We start from the raw sequence: 19,784 nt of genomic DNA on the forward strand, positions 1-19,784 counted from the left end.
GCCACTGCAGATTCAAGCACCTACATGTGCACACAACTCCATATCCGCATAGACACTGATTTATGCGACATGAATGTGTAAAACTATAAGTGCAGAGATGTGTCGATGCATATATATATATATATATATATAAGCCGAGGTGCCTGTACACCGGGAACGAGGCGCATTTGGAAGCGGGCGTTGTGGCGTGCGCGGGGAATTGAGAAGAACCCTGCTCTATGTTGCTCCTCTGAGAGAGGAGGCTTCAGGATCCGCCGTTTCTCTTTCAGCTCTTTCTCCCCTTCTCTCACAAACATTCCGGAAGATCCCCCGTTTTCAAAAAAAGCGCCGGCGAAAGACCGCTCCAGTATGCGCCCTCGCAGCCACCACCTGTTCGCGTCGATCCTCTCCCGCGGAGCATCCCACAAAGAATTTTATACAACTCCATGCACACGTTTACGTACGCGAGCACGGAGGACTAGCCTCGTTTTCTCCCGGCAAGACGCACCGAGCAACACAGTCGCGTACACCGCGCAGTTTAGTAGCGATACGAGGCGGATTTGTAAGGGCCCTCCGGTTTGATTCCAATGTACGCAGCTTGTTCCTGGGACAGCGTGGTGAGTTCGCAGCCGAGAGAGCGGAGGTGGAGGCGCGCGACTTTTTCGTCCAGTTCCTTGGGGAGAAGGTAGACGTCGTTCTGGTACCTCTTCGTGGCCACGTTGTCCCACAAATCGATCTGCGCGAGCGTTTGGTTCGTGAAGGAGCACGACATGACGAAGGAGGGGTGACCCGTCGCGCAGCCGAGGTTCAGGAGGCGGCCCTCGGCGAGCACGATGACGCCGTGATCGTCTTCGGGGAAGACGAACCGGTCGACTTGCGGCTTTATGTTGATCTTTTTGATTCCCGGCCAGCTCGTCAGGCCGGCCATGTCGACTTCGTTGTCAAAGTGACCAATGTTGCCGACGATCGCGTTGTTCTTCATCTGACTCATGTGCTTCGCCGTGATGATGTCCTTGTTTCCGGTCGCGGAAATGAAGATGTCGCCGACGGCTAGCTGGCTCTCGAGCGTGACGACGCTGTAGCCCTCCATCGCGGCCTGCAGCGCGCAGATTGGGTCGACTTCCGTCACGACGACGCGCGCTCCAGCGCCCTTCATCGCGGCCGCGCAGCCTTTACCAACGTCTCCGAAGCCGCAAATCACCACGCGCTTTCCACCGAGCATCACGTCAGTCGCGCGCATGATTCCGTCCGGCAGCGAGTGCCTGCAGCCGTACACATTGTCGAACTTGCTCTTGGTCACGCAGTCGTTCACGTTGATCGCAGGGAAGAGCAGTTCCTTCTTCTTCGCCATGAGCAGCAGGCGGTGAACCCCCGTGGTGGTCTCCTCAGATACACCCTTCAGGTTCGCCGCCAGGCGCGTCCACTTTTGCGGCTCCTTCTGGATGCCGTCGGCCAAGAGCTTGAACACCACTTTCATCTCCGCGTTGTCGGTGGACGCGGGATCTGGGAGCGCGCCGGACCGCGCAAACTCCTTCTCGGCCTTCACCCCCTCGTGGATCAGCAGCGTCGCGTCGCCGCCGTCGTCCACGAGCAAATCGGGGCCCGCCGCGTCGGGCCACGTAAGAGCCATCACAGTGCACCACCAGTACTCCTCGAGGGTCTCACCTGGAGAAAAACGGGCGAGAAGAAAAGGCGCGGTGTCGCGCGGTAAAAAAACAGGGAACCGCGTGTGTGCGGACACAGATCCAGGGAGAGAACGCGCAGAGGAGAGTGGAGACAGCCTCGAGGGGCGTGAACATCAACGAAATATACGCCACGCCAGGTTGCGGTGTCGATGCACACACGTGTGAAGATCCAGATGGACACAAATGCCGAGACAGAACAACCCACACGGGTGCATCTTTACACGAAGCGAGAGAGAAATACATATCCACGATGCTCTCGACTCGAAGGTAGAGAGACCGATCCATCTAAACATCCACACATATACACACACTCTACGTTTTTGGGTAAAGAGCGAAGACCGCGCTCATCGCTGGCACAAGCCCACAAAAAAACAGCCAAGTCAGAAAGCTCACCGAGTGAAAAAACATGGTAGCGTGCAGCATACGTCAAAAGAGAGCAGCATTGCGGCAAAAGCGTCCATGAATGTGCACTGCTACGTTGAGGGATTTGTGTTCCTTGAGAGCTCACCCTTCCAGGCGAAAACGGAGGCGGAGTTGCTCTTGACAATTGCAGCGGCTGCGTGGTCTTGCGTCGAGAAGATATTGCAGGAGCACCAGCGGAGCTCGGCGCCGAGGGCCTTCAGCGTTTCGATCAAAACTGCGGTCTGAACGGTCATGTGGAGAGACCCGCTGATTTTCGCGCCCTTCAGTGGCTGAGAGGCTCCAAATTCCTCTCGCAACGCCATGAGACCCGGCATCTCGCCTTCCGCCAACTCGATCTCTTTGCGCCCAAAGGCGCTGAGCGTGAGGTCCTTCACTTTACTCTGTTCCGCCATTCTGGGAGAGAACCTTGCGCGGGAAAAACTGGGGCGACCGGACAAAAGCAGTACAGACGGAAAACGACTCGCGACCGAGCGGAGCGGATACAGAGACAGACACGAGAAAAAGAAAGAAAATGGGTCCACACGAAGTAGAGCTGCTGAGACACCCCACAGAGCGTCGCGGGAGAGTGAGACAGAGCTCAGAGCCAACACAAAGCCAAGCCCAATGGACACGCCAAGAGGAAACGACGGAAAAAACAAAATTTGAAGCAGGCCCTGAACTCAAAGCAGACAAAGAAGACGAAAACGCGCGAGGAAGGACGATGAAACGTCGACGGAGACTTTTCTGGTTGGCGGCGGGGACCAGGGGAACTGCATGCGAGAGCGCGCTCTTCCCGTCTCGTTCCCGTGAGGCCGCTCTCGCTCTCCACGGAGCCCCCTTTTCTTCAAACAGCAAAACTGCGCTTGTCGCTGTGAGGGAAAGGAGACTCCTCGAGCTTTCAGGGTTGTTCACGTGGGAAGAAGTTTTTACTGTTTTCCAAGAAGAAAGGAACGCGTTTGAAGAACGAAACATGAGCCTTGGAAGAAGAGCCTGCGGGAAAAAAAGCGTACGATACGGAAACCTGATGTACTTTCGAGACACAGGGGGGGACAAGCTAAAACTACCTATTTGTAGATTTCTTCGTTGCACTCTGAAACGTGGCAAGTGGGAGAAACTGTGTGTTTCCTTCCCCTTCGTCGAGTGTGTAGATCCCCAATTACCGCGTTAACAAAGATGGACTTACGCATAGATACACACCCATATCCAGCTGAATCTATGGAGGTATCCACATCGGTATGTTCCAATAGACGTAGAGGAGGGTACGTGTATATAAGGTTAACTGAAGCTGGAGGCGTAGGCGTAGGGCGAGTAGGTGAAAAATACTGGACCCACTGAGGTTTTTGTATCAATACCAAGGTCCAAAGAAGGATGCGGAGACCCGGACCCCAGTTTTACCGTCGCCCCACTTTTCTTCATTTTCCTCCTTCCAAGAGAGGCACTGCCCTCAGACTCCTGCACATTTTGATTTCGTGTTTTTTTTTTGAGATGGGCTGCGCGCGTCAGGCTTATCTGCATCGCCTCTCCGCGTTGATCTTAGAAGACTTGGAAACAGTTCAGATTGTGTCGGTCCCCGATAGCAATCAAGTCCATTCGTGCCCAGTGTTCTTTCGCGCGTTTCTAAACCCGGCAAAACGCCAGCACGGTTTTCGCCGGGGATTCCGTTCTCTATCCACTGCCTATCTGTTTTCAAATCCGTTCTCAAGTTTGCACAGTCGAAAACACAGTGAAACACCTGCAAAGGACGGATCGTCTCGTTTTTTGGACCATCTTTTATTTAGCGTAGAGTTTGCAAGCATTCCCCGTGCTCCCCATGCTGCGGTGACTCCTCCAATGACTGTGTTGGCAACGCATCGCAGCCGTTACATTTTAAGGCAGATCTCTCTGTGGAACAGTTGGCACCGGTGTTTCCGAGGCCTTGTCTGTCCCAAAAAGAGAATCTTTGGCCTGTGTGAAGCTGGTTTCTCTCCTTCTTTAGTGGATCCGGTTTTCGTAGAGTCAAGGGCTGATAGAAAAAGTGGAGGAAAGAACACAATCGGCCACACGTGCCAGTGAGCGGGGAGCAGCACTGCCCCAGGCGTCGCAACAGAAATCCGAAGATCCTCGCGTATCGAACAGTTCGACGCTGCCACACTGAATGACAGTGGTCCAAAACCGGCATTCCCCTTTGGTCGAGCGACTTCGCCTGAGGTCAGGCGGGAGTCCGCACAGCGTTTCGCTGTGCAGTTTTGGTCATCTTAGTCGAACGAAGTTGGTCTACACGGCAATGGCGCTTTTTGATGGGCCAGTGCGCTGCGTTTTAGCAAACTCTGCCTGCTAGAAGCGCTGTATCCGCTTGAACAGCGCAGTGTTGTGCAAAAGTGGAAAATGGTGTTTGAACGGTGAGCCTGCAACACCTTACTTCCTTTCCACGCTGCAACTGCTCTTTTCTAATGGGTGTCTATGCCCGTACACCTCTACACATTCGCAGGCGTTTATGCGTAGATCTAGAGGGCGACATGTTCGTTTTTCCTCTTCATGATGAGCTGTACGTCAATCCACGGTGGTCCAAATAGCCCCGTGCTTTGTCCTTTGTGGCTGGACATGTATATATGTATGTACATAGTTATTCTTCTGTTTACAAGCGGATTTCAGAGTATGTTGCGAGATTCAAGGTAAGCTCACGAATGCGCCTGTGCAAGCTGTGGCACAGGACGTCCAAAGTTACCCTTAGGGGCACCGCTTTCAAGCGTTGCAGCAAGGAGCATCAACCTAAGGACAAATCTGCAGGCGCGAGTGGCGGTTTCCGTATTGGATTCAAGTTGAGGAAAAAGATCAAAAACTCCGACTGTAAGTCATGACCAAACCGACGAGATTCACAGTCGGACGTGCTGTCGTATCGTCGGCGAAAAAAACGGATTTTGCGCCCGTGGATGAAGATGCTTGACTCCAACGAGCCTACACCAGTTTGCAGAAAGATCGACGAATTGCCACCGAGATACCGCCGGCGTCGTTGGACGTGTATGTCCCGGGAGTCTGTCCTGCTCTTTCCGTGTGGCGTTCAATATGTGGCGACTCTGTCGAATCTGTTGACCCTGTCTTCGCGAGATGGATTGTGTGACCGAAACGGAGGGAATAAGCGCAGCATTCTTTTAAGAGAAGGCTGTCCTTTGTGGTGTCGCCCCACAACCCCAACGCCTTCTTTGGAGCCCCGCAAAAACTTTACGACACAAAAGCCCGAAAACTGAAAATCGGAGCAGGCGGTTTTGCGGCATGCATTTACGACACATCCGGCCCCAGATTTCGCTTTTTTTCTGCGATGTGGCTTTCTAGTCAAGGCAGAACACGCGTCTCGTTTTTTCCCTCAAATGCTGCTCTATCGGCGAACTTGCTTAGTGATTTCCCAATCTGAGAGTGTCTGACACATCTATAGAGAACCAACTCCACGAAGGAGTTTGTGAAGCAGGAACAAACAGACCAGTCCCAGAGAGACCCCGTCTACTTCTTCATTCTGTGCTTCACACGGCAACACTCTGTACTTTATACCAAATACGATGTACAAGCACTGGGGTAACTGCTTACGCGTGCATATATGCAAAACCTCTTTGGATCGCTCCATCTTTCTAAAGAGAAAGAAACGTAGCACAAATTAAGGTATCCGAGCGAAGCCCCCCCGTTTGATTCTCTCTGAGTTTTTGGAAGGCCTGCGCTTGTAACAACTTAAGCTTGCGATTCGGAGATGGACGTGTGCGAAAAAAGTCTATCTGCGCAAAAACGTCTGAAACGGCTCCAGAGGAGAAGAAGCGTGTACATCGCGTTCCAGGAAACTGCCCACCGTCCGATTTGTGTAGTCAGCAGGGTGGTACTCTCTGCGATCGAATGGGATTTCCGCTGAGAGAGAAGATCTCTCATCAGCCACAGAAATTTGAGCCTACTCACACATGACATTTATATACCCCAGCACATATATCTATATTTCTCCATACGCATGTGTTCCTGTCCATCTGTGGAGGACAGAAAGAAACTGTAAGATTCTACATCTATTCGTCAACGTCCATGCATAGCCGTAGGCGCAACAGTAATCTCTCTCCGGCAAAAAGGCTTAACGGATTCTCGCTTCTTTCCGCGGAGTCAACTGAGCACCGTGCCCAGACCTCAAGAAATAACACTGTCGCACACGTAAAGTGACTGAGAGGTTGCTTTTCCGCGTTTATCACTCAAAACTTTAAGCACTCCCTGAAGTCTAGAGGGTGCCCGAGAGTTTTCCGCTCCCCGACTGTGCGTTTCCCCCTCAGTGTGAACCGTTGCTGAACGGGAGGGAGCCGAGATCGGGACGAGCGCTAGCCGACACAACAACAGCGCAACCGTTTGGTGAATGGGGTTGTTCTGGGAGAATGAGACGCCGCCTGGTCCTTAGGACAGGCGAGACAACGGAGACGTTGTCTCAAGAACAGGCGAAGAAAGAAACAAGCGCAGGAACGGCGAAGCGGCGAGAGCGAACAGCCATGTAGGGAGGGGACGACGAAGAATAGCAAGCGTACTCGCGCCGGCGTCGCAACACAAGCAAACGGACCACGACGGGAAGTGCACCAGCAGAGAGAAAACGGAAGGTGAAGCACACGTCTTTTCACGAAACCAGCGGCCTACAAGAGGCGTCACGCGAGGAACAAAAGACACCTGGAGGCGCGAAACTCTCGTTCCGACAGAGGGGACGATGCTGAGAAATGACAGCACCCAGGATCTTCAGTCCATTCTCGCGGTAAGGAAGTCATGCTGAAACGCACCTCGACCTCCCCTGGTGCGGGAAACGCATCACGCGACGCCACGATTGTACGCCTGGAGTAACAGAAACCGAAGGAAAAACAAATGACCGTTGTCGCGTGCGGCATTCGGGCGCAGCCTGTCGATGTTAGCCTCGCTGAGCAAGCTACAGGCCGGTCGCAGAAGGAAGAAATGCTTTCAGTTTAGGGCAGTCCCTCTCCAGAACTCTCCAGAACTCGGAAGCAGTTGCCGTTTGTTCGCAGGGTTGAAAACACGAGGAAAATTCGGAACCCTCACTGGTCCTGCTCTACACTGCTTCAATCCTGATCTGCCTTGTTCTCGACCTTCCAACAGTCCGGTTGTCTCCACAAAAAACGGAGCTTTTTGACAAGCCCCAGGTCTTTCTACACCGTCCCCCTCGTTTGTCTCTGCCCGTCCGTAACCGCTTCGGTGTCTAGAAACATCTGTTCGGAAACAGTTACGCAAAAATACATGTGCGCGCCTATGGGAAACACCCGAGGCCAGTCATAGCTCTGCCCCCAACTTAAGAAACATCTCGAGGCGGTTTAACACCTGTCTCTACGGCAAAGCACACAGCACTCTCGGTGAAGATTTCCCTTCTGTTTTTGTGAGGAGACGCCGCACTTGGCATCCGAGATGAATCGCTTTAACCCCGCGGGAACTGCAGTGTGTCGCCGGTGTACCCATGATAGTATCTCTATCTGTCCATCTCGGCAAACAGAACGTGTGTATTTGCCTGGCGCTCGCAGACTGCTTCAGTCGCCTGCGAAAATTGTTCCTTTGCCTCGCCGCTCAGGGTTGCAGGTACGCTTCGCCCGGGAGGACTGGAGGGGATCCGACGAGCCCGCAAGGATGCGCCGGCGCGTCACTGGGGAACCCAGCTGCAGCGCTCGCCGAACTGCGTCAGAATCAGAAGGTGAGGCGAGGGCCCAAACGCGAGAGAGAAAAGGCGAAAAGGAGCGGAATGGGGAGACGAAGGTGAAGGCAAAGGGAGTGGGACCAAAGGAACAGTCCCAGACAGGCGACAGTCACTGCAGAAGAGAGAAGAGCCATCGGACTCATTTTGAACGATACCGAAAGCGCCTGTGTGGAGATTTGCCGTGATGCGTTCGTGCTGCATTTCAACGCTAGTCCTTGTTCCTTTCACCCTTCGTGCCAGAAACTCCGCTCCTATATCTCGACAGTGCCTTCATGGTTGCACACTACTGCCTGCTTCCGTTACCCTTACCACAGTACGGCACTCGTTGCCTTTCACTCGGTACCTCGCTGAACGTTCGCGTTTGCTGCTGTTTCACGACTCATTTCGTTTCCGCCCCATTTCGTTTTGTGGAGGCCCGCCTCCTCTCGAAATGCTTTTCCTTCACCTGTGTATGGAACCTGTCTCGCTCCGTCCCCGCGTTGTCAACGCGGCGCCTCGCTTGCCATTGTTCCGAGCGGTGCTTCGCTGCTCTTTTGGACAGGCAACTTGGCCGAGGTTCCCTAATTGTGGTTCCCCTGAAACGCCTCTTTCATTTAAGAGGCTGCCTCGGTAGCAGGACTAAGACGGTTCTGTTGTCGGCGACTTTTTAATCAGCGCGCACCTCGTCGAAACTGTTTGTGCAATTTGCCAGGATCAACTCTGGCGTATCCAGCGCCTTTGCGATGAGAGACTCCAGGGGTTTGCCGACAAAATCCGTTCCGTTTGCGGAGACATCGTCGGCGATGAAGCCCTTAGTAAGCTGGGATTCATTCGACGCCTTCAGGGACGTGCAGTTGGACAGGCCAGGTGGCCCCGAAAGAAGTAAACAGGAAACTCGTGTTCGCCAGCTCTCGGATAGAAAGCTACAGGACCTCAGGGGTGTCGGTGCGCCGTCTCTCATCCGCATGTTATCCTCATGCCTGAAAGCCAGAGGGTCTGTAACAGACAGGCGGGACGCGATTCTCCGAGAACACCGCACACGAAAGAGAGTTCATCCACAGGCGACATGGCCCACGGCTTCCAGTGCTTCTTCCGATGGCGCCAAACACAGATTCGGACTGAAACGGAACTCGCGGCAGCATCCTCTTAGACACTGTCGCCTTGGCCGTGACGGCCAAGAGCCTCTTTACGCCTGTGAAGACATGTAACCCTCGGGAAAGTGAAGGGGAGGGACAGCCAGAATTCGAGAGACGGGGAAGCTCGGAGACAGTTCTGTGTGTTTCCAGTGCAAAGAGAGTCTGACGCAAAAGTGCCCAGCTGCACAGATGGCAGAGAAGAACTCTGAAACACAGCAAGTTCGTCCGTTTGCTCAATTGTTTGCCTTTTTTTCCCTCCTATCTTGATGACACGCCCCTGGAGACAAGGATCCGAGGTATTGGAAAGCGGAATCGTAGAACGGGATCTTTTGCGTTCCGCTCGGCTCCTGTCGCTGTTCGAACACCCCAGAAAGGCGTAAACTCGTGTTGCGCACAGATGACCTCGAACCGCGAGAAGACAGGAGGCAGAGAGACCGAGGCTCCTCCGGCGCTCCAGAGAACCTCATCCTTTCCAGTTTTTCTGCCTCTCTGCGACCGTGTGGTTAGCCGCGCTGCAGGCCGCTTCGGGCTACGGGAAACTTGCGAATCAGCGACTGAAAGACGTGATCGAAGAGACCGTCGTTCGGTACAAAGAAAAGGAAATCAACAGCTACATTCGACGCGTAGCGGCCTTGGAAGCAAGCGAGGAACATTTGCGGAGGGAATTAGAGGAGAAGGACATTCAAGCGAACAAATCCATCGAAAGGATCGTGGGGAGCAACAATGTCGGTTTGCGAACAATCATGCGAGAGGTCCACGAACTCCAGGCAACCTCAGCACACCAAGGAGCAGAGATCGCACGACTCTCGAAAGACTGCGAACACTACAAAAAGCGGTAAGGCGATTCAGGCATAAACATCCTCGTATGTAAGGATTCTCTCATTTCACGTCTCTCTCTCTGTCCATTTTCATGAGGAATTGCTTGTCTACACTTCTCTGCATTTGTACACATGTACCGATGCATTTATATATGTACACGCTTAAAAGAAAACACAGAGGCATATCGTCAACACATACATGGATTTATCTCGGTAGTGGATATGGATATTCCTTGTCGATACAAAGAAGAGAAAGGGAAACAGATCGTGTCTTCGTCTTGCTCCGCTCCAGTTTTTCTTCACTGGTTCACAGCGGAAGGCACAAAATCTGGTTCGACGCGCAGTAACTACTAAACTTGATCAGTCACTTTCGTCGGTTTTCTCGCCTCAGGAACAGTCGGTAGAGTGTGGTTTCGATCTTCAGCCCACGGAAAGGGAACCCTTTCCGTGGGCTTCCTTTTTTTCAGTTCCTTTCTCGCTTTCCTTTCTCCCTCACACTGCCTTCCCGTGTGAAGTTTCTGAACTCCTTTTCTCTTTTCTCTTCGATGTGCAGCTACGAGCAAGCGATGGAAGAGTCTAGTCAGTTCCATGAGGATCTGTTGAAGGCGAGCGCGAAGGAGGCGGCTCTAGAGGAGAAATCGCGAGGTCTCGAAAGTCAGGTTTCTCAGCTGAAATGCGATTTAGCCGACACAAAAACCTGTCTAGAGGAGAGTGAAAAGCGCAGGACAGCGATAGACTTGCGAAGCCAGCAGCTGGAGACAAGGCTAGAAGACTACATGGACCGCGAGGCGAAGAAGCATCAAGAGATCGTTCAGATGATGGATAAAAAGATGAGCATTGCCACGGTAAACACTCACGCCGACAGGTGCCTCAGCAGACGCCCCCAGGTTTCTGAGTCAGTAGGCCATGCGTCTGTCGAACGTGTAAAAGTGGAAACGCACAGTAGACAGGAACAGTTCTAGAGACACACATATATATGGTGTCGGTTTTTTGCTGGCGAGGACCGGGGGGAGTTGAAAACGAAGTCGCGCAGCACTTCGCTGCGACGAGCGTCCACATACGGGCGCCTCAGCGCACAGCTCGAGGAATGAATGCAGTGAGGAGAATCCTTTTTCCAGTGTGTATTCGAAAAACCAACATTTGTATAAAGCTGTGCGAATATCATGCTTTTCACTTTGGTAGTCTCCTTCCTGGTGTTAGTCTGTACGGAATATTCAGGTCTACGTATGTATATTGACGATAGTGGATTCGGTAATGGTTTTTTCAAAGGCCGATTCACCGCAGTGATGCTGATCCGCCGCCCACAGACTTATGTGCCTGCATACGCAGGCCTGCGTGTACGTAGTGAGGCCTTTCCGCCTGCGTAGCTGCTTCACTGCACAGAACTGACGCCTTGTGTGCATGCGCCATGTGCGCTTCCTCTCAGCTTCGAATTTCTCAGTACCGCGATCAACGGCAGAAGTTGATAAACGAGTTGCGCCGAGGGAAGCAGCGCACCGAACAGTTGGACAAGCATCTCCAGGAGAAGACGCGAACTGTCGAAGAACTCAAGTGCCAGGTTGACGTGAAGGACTGCGAACTGCAACAACTCCGATCTGTCGCGGAACACGAGAAGACTCATCTAGATGTCCATCTCCAGCAACTGACACAGGAAGCCCGTGCAGCTCGTGCAGAGTGCGCAGTGAAGGAGACGGCGCTGGACGAAACGCGGAAGGAGTTGAACGCGGTGAAGGCGCTCAACCAGCAACTAAATCAGGAACTCGAGTGCCTTCGGACCGACCACGAAGTCCGGGAGGGCGAACTGCTTTGCATGCGCAAGGCTCTGGATCACCAAAAGACCCAAGTTGACGCGCTGCTCCAGGAGCGCGCACAAGCGATCGAGACGCATCGCGCAGCGCTCGAAATAAAAGACGGCGAAGTTCAGCAGCTGCGGAAACGTTTGGATCACCAGAAAACGGAGACCGAGCAGGAACTTCTGAAACACCAGCAAGAGGTTGAGAGCCTCAGACACGCGAACGACCTGAAAGAAAAGGAGACGGGTCACCTCCGGAAGCTCCTGGAGCAACAAAAACGCGACTGGGAAACCGACATGCGCCAGAAAGACCACGACATCGAGATAAAACAGCAGGAACTGCAGAGGGCCAGAGAGACGGCAGAGAAGAAACAAGTGCAACTTGACGCGACCGTGCAGGTAGAGACCCCAGCGTGGAAAAAAAAGAAGAGGGGAGACGCCGACGCGAGGCACGAAGTGAAACAAGATTACGTCTCAGCTTAGTCTCGGAGACCGCCGGAGTGTGAACCTGTATCAGATACCTCTGTGTCTCTCTACGATGGGCATATTTGCAGTTGGACGTGAATGCATATCGTCACTTATACGTATACGCATTTTATGCGCTGTTCATGTTACTGGACGCCGCTGTCCAAAGTTTTAAAGATTTGCAGTTTCGAGAGCGCCGCCGTGTCTTCATACGCCTACGTCGTAAGCCAGTCCGCGTGTCCGAATGCGTACACTGTATTGGGATGAGTCGGATGCATGAATGGGTCTAGTGCATGCGGGTGGTACCAGAAAGGGCTGCCTGTCTTGGCATTCGCCCGCAGGAGTCCGAGCAGAAGGAGAGCGTGATTGCCGAGTTGCGGGCCTCCGTTTCGGAGCTGAAACGAAGGTGCGAGGAACTTGTGAGCAGCCACCGTTTCGAGGTCGAGCGCGTGAACGAAGACTTTCACCGGGAGTTGACCGCGAAGCTGAGGGAGAAGGAAGAAGAGAAGGACTTCGATCTGCGGCGGAAACTGGAAGACGCGCGGTGCGTCGGCCTGCACAGAGAAGGGCGGAACGCGGGCTGAAAAGCGCTGTAAAGGCATGGGAAGACCGGCAGGGGAGAAGAGGCGAAAGAGAAACCAATCGAAAGGAACCGCTCTCATGGCAGGAGACAAGACCACAGACCGTGTGTCGGCAATAAAAAGAGCTAACTCGCAGGGGAGAGGCGTGTCGTGACACAAGGAAGAAATGCACGTGTCGTACACCAGCTACAGACGAGTCGGCTGTAGTCCAGTAGAGAGGAAAACGTATAGCAACTCTCCGAAAGACAAAAAAGGTCGGCTGCCTAGCGTAGCAAGAGTTGGTACTCTCGTCGCCCAAGGGGAGCGGTGATAACCTGGAAAGATTGTGTCCCAGAGAGAGCGTTAAGTAAAGGAGTTTTTGTTGGATGTTAAAAAGAACTTGGAACACAACTGGACGCGCTGGAAAACTGAGGAGAGCGGCACATGCTAACCCAGGAAGGTGTATCAGTAGGCAAGCGTGGTGTTTAAACGTCCCGGCTCGGTGCCTGCGAGTTGACTTCGTCAGACCCAGGCCTGGGAAAGCCTGGGAAAGCGCGTGCCGTCGCTCCCGAGAAAGTTCGCTCTCATCCTGCAGAGGACCTAAAAATATTTAATTTTCTGAGGCGAACGTTTCCCGGTTTTAGGCAGGGATTGCAGAGGTTTCTTTCGCGAAGCCAGATGCCGTTCTGCGAAGAAATTCTTCCAGAGGTCCCTCATCACGTGCGTTGTCCATGGAGCCCCACGTGTGTTTTCTCGACTGTGATTTATCTTTTGGACGCTTAGTGAAGAAATCCGAAAGTCGGAGTCTGAGGCGACGGAGATGCAGCGGCGCAAGGCTGCAGCCGACCTCAAGCGCATGCAGACGATGATCGTCACCTTGACGAATCAGAATCGGGGTCTCGTGAAGCAGTGTAAATTGTTAGCTTCGAAGCTGGAAGAATCGACGGGTAACATCGAGAAGCTGAAGGACGCGCTGCAAGTGGAAAAATGCAAGCTGTTGGTGAGACCCACGATCGCTTTACAGACACCGCAGAAACGGTTTTGTGTGTCTCAGGTCTTACCTCAAAAGCTTTGCGTCTCTCACAGCTGCACTGTTTTTGAGGCGTAAATGCACAAAGATACACGAAAACCCATGCTTTTTTCACGTTTGCATGGTCACCCACGTTCTGGGTTCACTGCAGGTCTATACATGCAGATACACACGGACGTACGTACCCTGATTTATATAGACGTGTAAGATGCACGTGCACATACGTTCGGACGCGTATGTATGTATACCCATGTACAAAGAGAAAGGCACACACAAACGCACGCACATGCAGCAACCTATCTTCCTGCCCGTGTGTCTCCGTATGTGTATTCATTCCCATCAGCGAAGTTTGGTATCCACTGCCTCGCACAACGCTCGATCCTGTGATACGAAGCCTTCCTCTACCTGACTACATGCTAGCGCTGTGGAGGCTGCCGAAAGTATATCTTTGTGTGTCTGACCGAAAACGGTGTCTTCTTAAATACCTTCCCCATGCGTATTTGCCTTTTTGCAGGAAAGTTCGGAGAAAGCGAGAGACGCAGGCCTGCTGCGTCAACGCGTCGCCGTTTTGGAGCGCAGTGTGAGTGACAACAAACAGCAGACCCAGAATCTTGTTGTCGAGAGGAATTCGCTGAAAGAAGACCGCGATCGCCTCGACAGCGAGGCACAGAGCCTCAAACGAAGGTGCTCTGCGCTCCTGGAAAACTGCGATACACTTGAAAGCCGTGTTGCTGGCCTCGAGAGCGAGGTCGTCACATGCACGCAACAGTTGAGGGAGCGTGGGAACGACATCAGTTTGCTGCAAGAAGAGATCCGCGCGGTGAGTCTGGGGGTAGATCAATCTACCCGTCTCCTGGAACAGAAACGGATCACCCAGCAGCTCCGTTTTCCAACGCAAAGGGTTCGGTTTCAGCGGATGCAGGCCTTCGGGATGCCTCAGAAAGAGCGAAAGAAGACGCCTGCAGCCCCGGTCTGTAGGAAGAACATCGTCCGCAACTTCATTTTTCATCCTTGGATGTACCGAAAGCTATATGCATACAGAGGCATATATAAACGGCACTGAACGCCCATCAAATCTATACGTGTATACGAAGAGGCAGCAAGTCAACTACATTTATGCAGGATTTACACTAGTTTCAGGAGAAATAGCGATATACGTATTTGGATGGTTAGCGACATAGACTTAGATCGATGGAGACGTAAGAAAGGAGAGATGGCTGAAATCATGCTCACGAAAGGCTATGGGGGAACGCCGAGGTAGACAAGTAGACGGATTTACACATTTCTGTAGACTACATTTCGCTGAAGGCTTGTGCCGATGTCTTCTCTGTCCTCGAGTTGTTTCCCAGCGTGCAGAGGAGGCGATGATTTACAAAGACAACTTGAAGGTCATCTGGTCCTCAGTCGTCGAGCACCTTCCAGTCAGAGAGAGAGATCAAGAAGAAATTTGTGTCTCGCAAAGAATGTCGCCCTCAGCAGTCCGAATGGTGCATGCGCTTCTCAGCGATGCTGTAGATGAAGCGTGCGCGAGGGCTGTTGACAAAATTGCGTCTGTGTAAGTCTTCGCTTACCTTCTTCCAGAGGGTGCTACGGTTCGAGTGAAACGCGAAACGGACACGGCTTCACACCGCTGTCGAGGCTTTCTACACAACCATACATCAGTCTGTATGCCTACAAATCTCCGTGTGGAGACTCACATGCATGGCTATCTCGATGTGTGTACACCCACACAGAAAACGAACCTGCATGGCCACGACAAACAGAGGTTTACCGTTCCACGGAGGCAGGAAACAGGACGTGTTTTGTTGCATCTGAGCTTGCAAGACATATCTTTAATGTATCTGTTTATTCGAATATAAGGTACATATTTGACCATGAAAAATGGGCTTGCGGAAAGGTACGTCTCCAGGAGACAGGAGGATACTCGGCCGACGAGGTTTGGATTCCACATGCCTGCAAGGATGCCTCCGCCGGAAGTCTGTGTGCTGTTCTCCCTTGAAGATTGACTAGAGGCGCTCTCAGTTGAAAATAGGAAAGCGCGGGTTCTGTACTCGAAACCAAGAGCCTGGCTTGCTCCCCTTTCTGTTCTGGCGTTTTTGGCGCGTTGTGTGGGGCTGAAACGCCGGCTGCGGAGATGTCGCCTTCTCGTTTCCCGGACTCTGTCGTCTTTCCAGAAAGTACAACAACAGATTTCTCGCTTCTGCCCCCCACAACATGCATTTTGCGATTGCTACACCCCCTGCTTTGTTCAATTGCAGCGCCGATGAGAAGGTGAAGACAGCGCAGGCGTAAGCATAGCTTTCTTCCTTATACTCGCTCATCACGCCTCGCTTTGTGCCTAAATTCTAAAAGAACACCTGAGAGCGCCGCCGACACACGCATCGCCGCGATCCTCTTAGGAATGACAATCACAGGCATAAGCACCTGGCCCATTTTTATCGAAGGCTATTTCGTTGCTTGGGGCGTCTTTCTGTTACGAAACCTCTTGACCTCACGTATTACGTGGACGTATTTTCGAGGCTATCCTGGCAAGTGCGGGCGACAATGCCGGCATTCTCACTAAAAGCGGCGCACAACAAGAAAGCTGGTACAAAGCTCTATAGCGGGACACAACACACTCTCTATTTTTCTGCATATATGTATATACATCGAGACAGGTCTAGACCCATCCACGGATGCAAAGCTGGATAGAGAGGTTGATTGCGAGATGGACTCACGGTATAAGTATATGTATATATATACGTATATAGGCAAATACATATATGCAGATAGAGCTCGTCGGCCATTTTGTCGAAACAGAGTGGGTTTCAGGGTTGAAAGGCCCTGGCCAGTGTCCTGGCACTTTGGGCGTTTGTCTGGTAGATACCAACGTTTTGGCGGATTTCTCAGGTTCGTTTCCGGCGCCTCATAAATGCGTTTTCACCGTCTGTGCAGCGAGGCAGCGCAAATGAAACAGGAGAAGCTTGCGGAGCAGAGGATGCGCACGAGTTTTGAGGAGCGGCTTCGAGCAAAGGAGAAAGAAGGTGCAAAACTGGATATCGCACTGGCCCTAGCGAATGAAAAGCTTCTCGCGAGTGAACAAGAATTGTGCATGTACACCGCATCGAAGACGCAAATGCAAGAGAAGCTACGAACTCTCGAACAGGCGCTCGATGAAGCACTGAAAGAGAAGACGGTCCTCACAAAGAGGACGGAGGGTCTCGAGCAAGAACTCGCTGCAATCGCGGATTCCAAATCCGAGATCCATTCGCGATTGGGAATGCGAGAAAACGAGCTCGTGAATATCTGCAAGGAACGCATGGAAATCGAGGAACGCCTAAAAAGCTACGAGAGAGAGCTCGATTCTCTCAAGACCGGTAAAAAGGGGAATCATGGCACTGGGGTGCGACGCATGTCTCGGGTCAGTAGCAAAACGTGAGAAGACTTTCCCGCGATATTTGACGGAAAACGCGCATGCGGCAACACCCAAAATAACCGAACCTGTAGTTACCAGATCTGGAACCGCATACCGAGACCCCGTTTCCTCGTGTTTCCAGCTGAAGAACATGCCTAGACACCTGCGGAAAGAGAAAATGCATGTCGGCAAAAACGCGTTGCATTTCAAGTGCGGTTGAATGCTGTCCAGCCTACAGATAGATATAGATATACATATATATATATATATACATTTATATATACATTTATACATATATATATATATATATATATATGTACATTTATATATATATACTTTTACATATATATATATATATCTATATATATATATATATATACATTTACATATATATATATATATATATACGTGTATATATATACATATGCATATATTTTCAAAATGCGTGAACATCCTTTTCGGGTGCACTTTTGACAGACCTTCGGCTGAAAAGTAGGAATGTGGGCCATCTTTTAACGCGCGTCGTTCACCCGACGGCATACCGTATAAAGCGTAGCTGAAGACTATCGAGTTCCTCTGGTGAAACGTAAAGCGGTCGTTTTGCCGCTTTGAGGGCAGCCTCGGCGTTCGGGAAAAGACACGAGGCCAGAGGCTTCACGGAATGAGTCTGTAGCGGCCCCCTCCGTCCCTTTCCAAACGTTCACAGCGCGCCAGAAAAGGCGAGACTCACGCCGTGCCTCAACAGCCTGTATAAAAACTTACATCGAGCAGATGGTTGGGAAGGTGGAGATACACGTGGAAAGACCGACAGTGCGCCGCCACGCAGTGCGAACCGGGTTGCTCGGTGGAAACTATACCGCAAAGAGCGCTTGTTTCTGACCTTGTATTTTCTGTGTGAAGAGAACGCTCGACTGGAGGCAAAGGCGACAGCAAACCAGCGGGCTTTGTTGACCGAGAGGCAGAAGAATGAGGACATGCAAGCACTCGCCTTGGAGCTCGAGAGGAAATGTCGCAACACCAAGGTAAACGCAACGCCTGGGACGAATTCCTAGACACAAAGAGACGCTCTACATGGAAAGCCCGAGTGCGAAAGGTTCCACGTGCATCCACCTCTCGTTGTTCTGCAGGCGTGCAATTCGCATGCGTCGGAGTCGCTCCTATATTTAGGAAAAGGTCTCCTTTCGCTTACACACATTAGAAAAAACTGTGTTGCAACTTGACTTTCTCTTTCCCTTGTAGAAGGAGTGCGAAGTGCTGCTCGAGGCGAATAAAACGAACTCAGCCAACCTGATGAAGCAGTCAGCCCGCAAATTCCAGAGCGAGATGCAGGCTCTCCAGTTGAGGCACCGAGAGGAGCTGGAAACTCGCGAAGTTGAGAGCAGACGCCTCTTGAATTCGCGGTGCGCTCTGGGGAAGATGAGGCAGTCGTATCCGCAGAAGAAAACCCACGGAAACCAGGGAAAAAGGCAGTGGTCTTGTGTGCTTTCGGAGAAGTTGTCTGGACTTTTTTGTCATCTTGCTGCTTGCGCGAAACAGGCTACCTTCTCTCGCTTGCGCATGATGCCCCAGCGTGACGGTCACACTCGCAGAGCCTCTCCCCCTCCATTCCTCGCGTTATTTTGTCTGCACTTTTTGTTCTTCAGCCTCATTTTTCTCCTCCGTTTCTCTCTCGTCACTGTCCCTCTCGCTCCCTTGTCCCCGCCGGTTCTGCCTCTCCCGAGCCCTTTCGTTCCCTCTCGCTGTTCGTTTTCGCAGTCCGGAATGGGGCTGTAAAGCGGAAGCCATGTCGTTTTGGCGCTGCGTCTCAAGCAGCCGTCACGAGTCGTGGCGAGCTCGCGATTACACCGAATGGCATCTCCAGTGATCCGGCAGATTGACACGGGGCTGTAGACGTTGGGGCCGAGCCGTGCATAGCTTTGCTTTCTCGGCATCCCCATCCTCGCGAGACGATCGCGTCGTCTGATGCATGCAGGATCGAACAGCTTGCCGCCGAAACTGCTCGCCAGCAGGAGAGGCTCATGGCTGAAGCTGAGGCGACAAGGCGAGATCAGCAAACGGAGATTCAACTCCTGAGGTAAACGAACGCCCGTCCTCTCCATGATCCGATTGCCGGCGCGCACCTCTACAAATTCATATATATATATATATATACGTAAAACATGTAGTGTTGATCAGGCTTTTTTGTGTCTATACACGGATATTCATGCGGGAATGTCCTTGCCACGAACGGAATAGGTTAGGCAGTATGGATGTGTGTCGCCATGTAGATCATATTGTGGTAATCGTATGTACACAGTATACACCCGCTTTTGGGTGTTTCCATGACACCAGCGCGCCACACAAAAGCCCATTTTATCCGCCGTGCAGGGGAGGCGCAGAAGGCGACTTCTCTCTGAGAGGAAGGACAGAGACAAGGAGGGGCTGTTCCGGGAATTGAACCCGGGACCTCTCGCACCCTAAGCGAGAATCATACCACTAGACTAAACAGCCGACAACGCTTTTTTGTCGTCGGCGGTGCATGCAGTGAGAGAGGCATGACCCGTTGAAGAGGCGCTAGGGCGAGCACAGCTGCTCATGGGGCCGCCCTTCGCTCCCAGTCCGGAGTGAAGCCGTCGAAAACAGACGTTTCACACAAAAAACGTCTCCGAAAATAAAACTCGTTTGCTTCGCCGTTTTCGAAACACGAGAGTCGACGGTGTACAGATGTGTGCATATATATATATATATTTATTACTATATATATATATATATATATATTTATTACTATATATATATATATATTTATTACTATATATATATATTTATTACTATATATATATATATATTGTATATCTTGCGTCATGATGTATGCAGCAACATACAGCATC

The 19,784-nt window shown here is 51.9% G+C and overlaps 2 protein-coding genes and 1 non-coding gene across 3 annotated transcripts; 1 reads left to right on the plus strand and 2 right to left on the minus strand.

Moving 5' to 3' along the window:
• Positions 1-517: 517 nt before the first annotated feature.
• Positions 518-2,479, minus strand: NCLIV_047660 (hypothetical protein; the record flags this gene model as incomplete). Its single annotated transcript, XM_003884317.1, has 2 exons — positions 518-1,644; positions 2,173-2,479. 2 exons carry the CDS (start codon positions 2,477-2,479, stop codon positions 518-520), a joined length of 1,434 nt encoding a protein of 477 aa, XP_003884366.1.
• A 4,277-nt stretch (positions 2,480-6,756) lies between these two features.
• On the plus strand, positions 6,757-18,995 carry NCLIV_047670 (putative myosin heavy chain; the record flags this gene model as incomplete). The annotated part of the gene is made up of 15 exons (XM_003884318.1): positions 6,757-6,801; positions 7,574-7,740; positions 8,398-8,537; positions 9,366-9,693; positions 10,230-10,521; positions 11,103-11,867; positions 12,275-12,477; positions 13,277-13,493; positions 14,038-14,343; positions 14,873-15,078; positions 15,698-15,811; positions 16,458-16,879; positions 17,818-17,939; positions 18,157-18,317; positions 18,890-18,995. The coding sequence occupies 15 exons, from the start codon at positions 6,757-6,759 to the stop codon at positions 18,993-18,995; spliced, it is 3,594 nt and encodes a 1,197-aa protein (XP_003884367.1).
• A 340-nt stretch (positions 18,996-19,335) lies between these two features.
• NCLIV_t120001 lies at positions 19,336-19,407 on the minus strand. Its single transcript has one exon. It is a non-coding gene; the product is annotated as a tRNA-Pro (tRNA).
• Between the last annotated feature and the right edge of the window lie 377 nt (positions 19,408-19,784).

The sequence above is a fragment of the Neospora caninum genome, chromosome X (genome assembly GCF_000208865.1).
Source record: "Neospora caninum Liverpool complete genome, chromosome X".
In the NCBI taxonomy this organism is placed as follows: domain Eukaryota; phylum Apicomplexa; class Conoidasida; order Eucoccidiorida; family Sarcocystidae; genus Neospora; species Neospora caninum.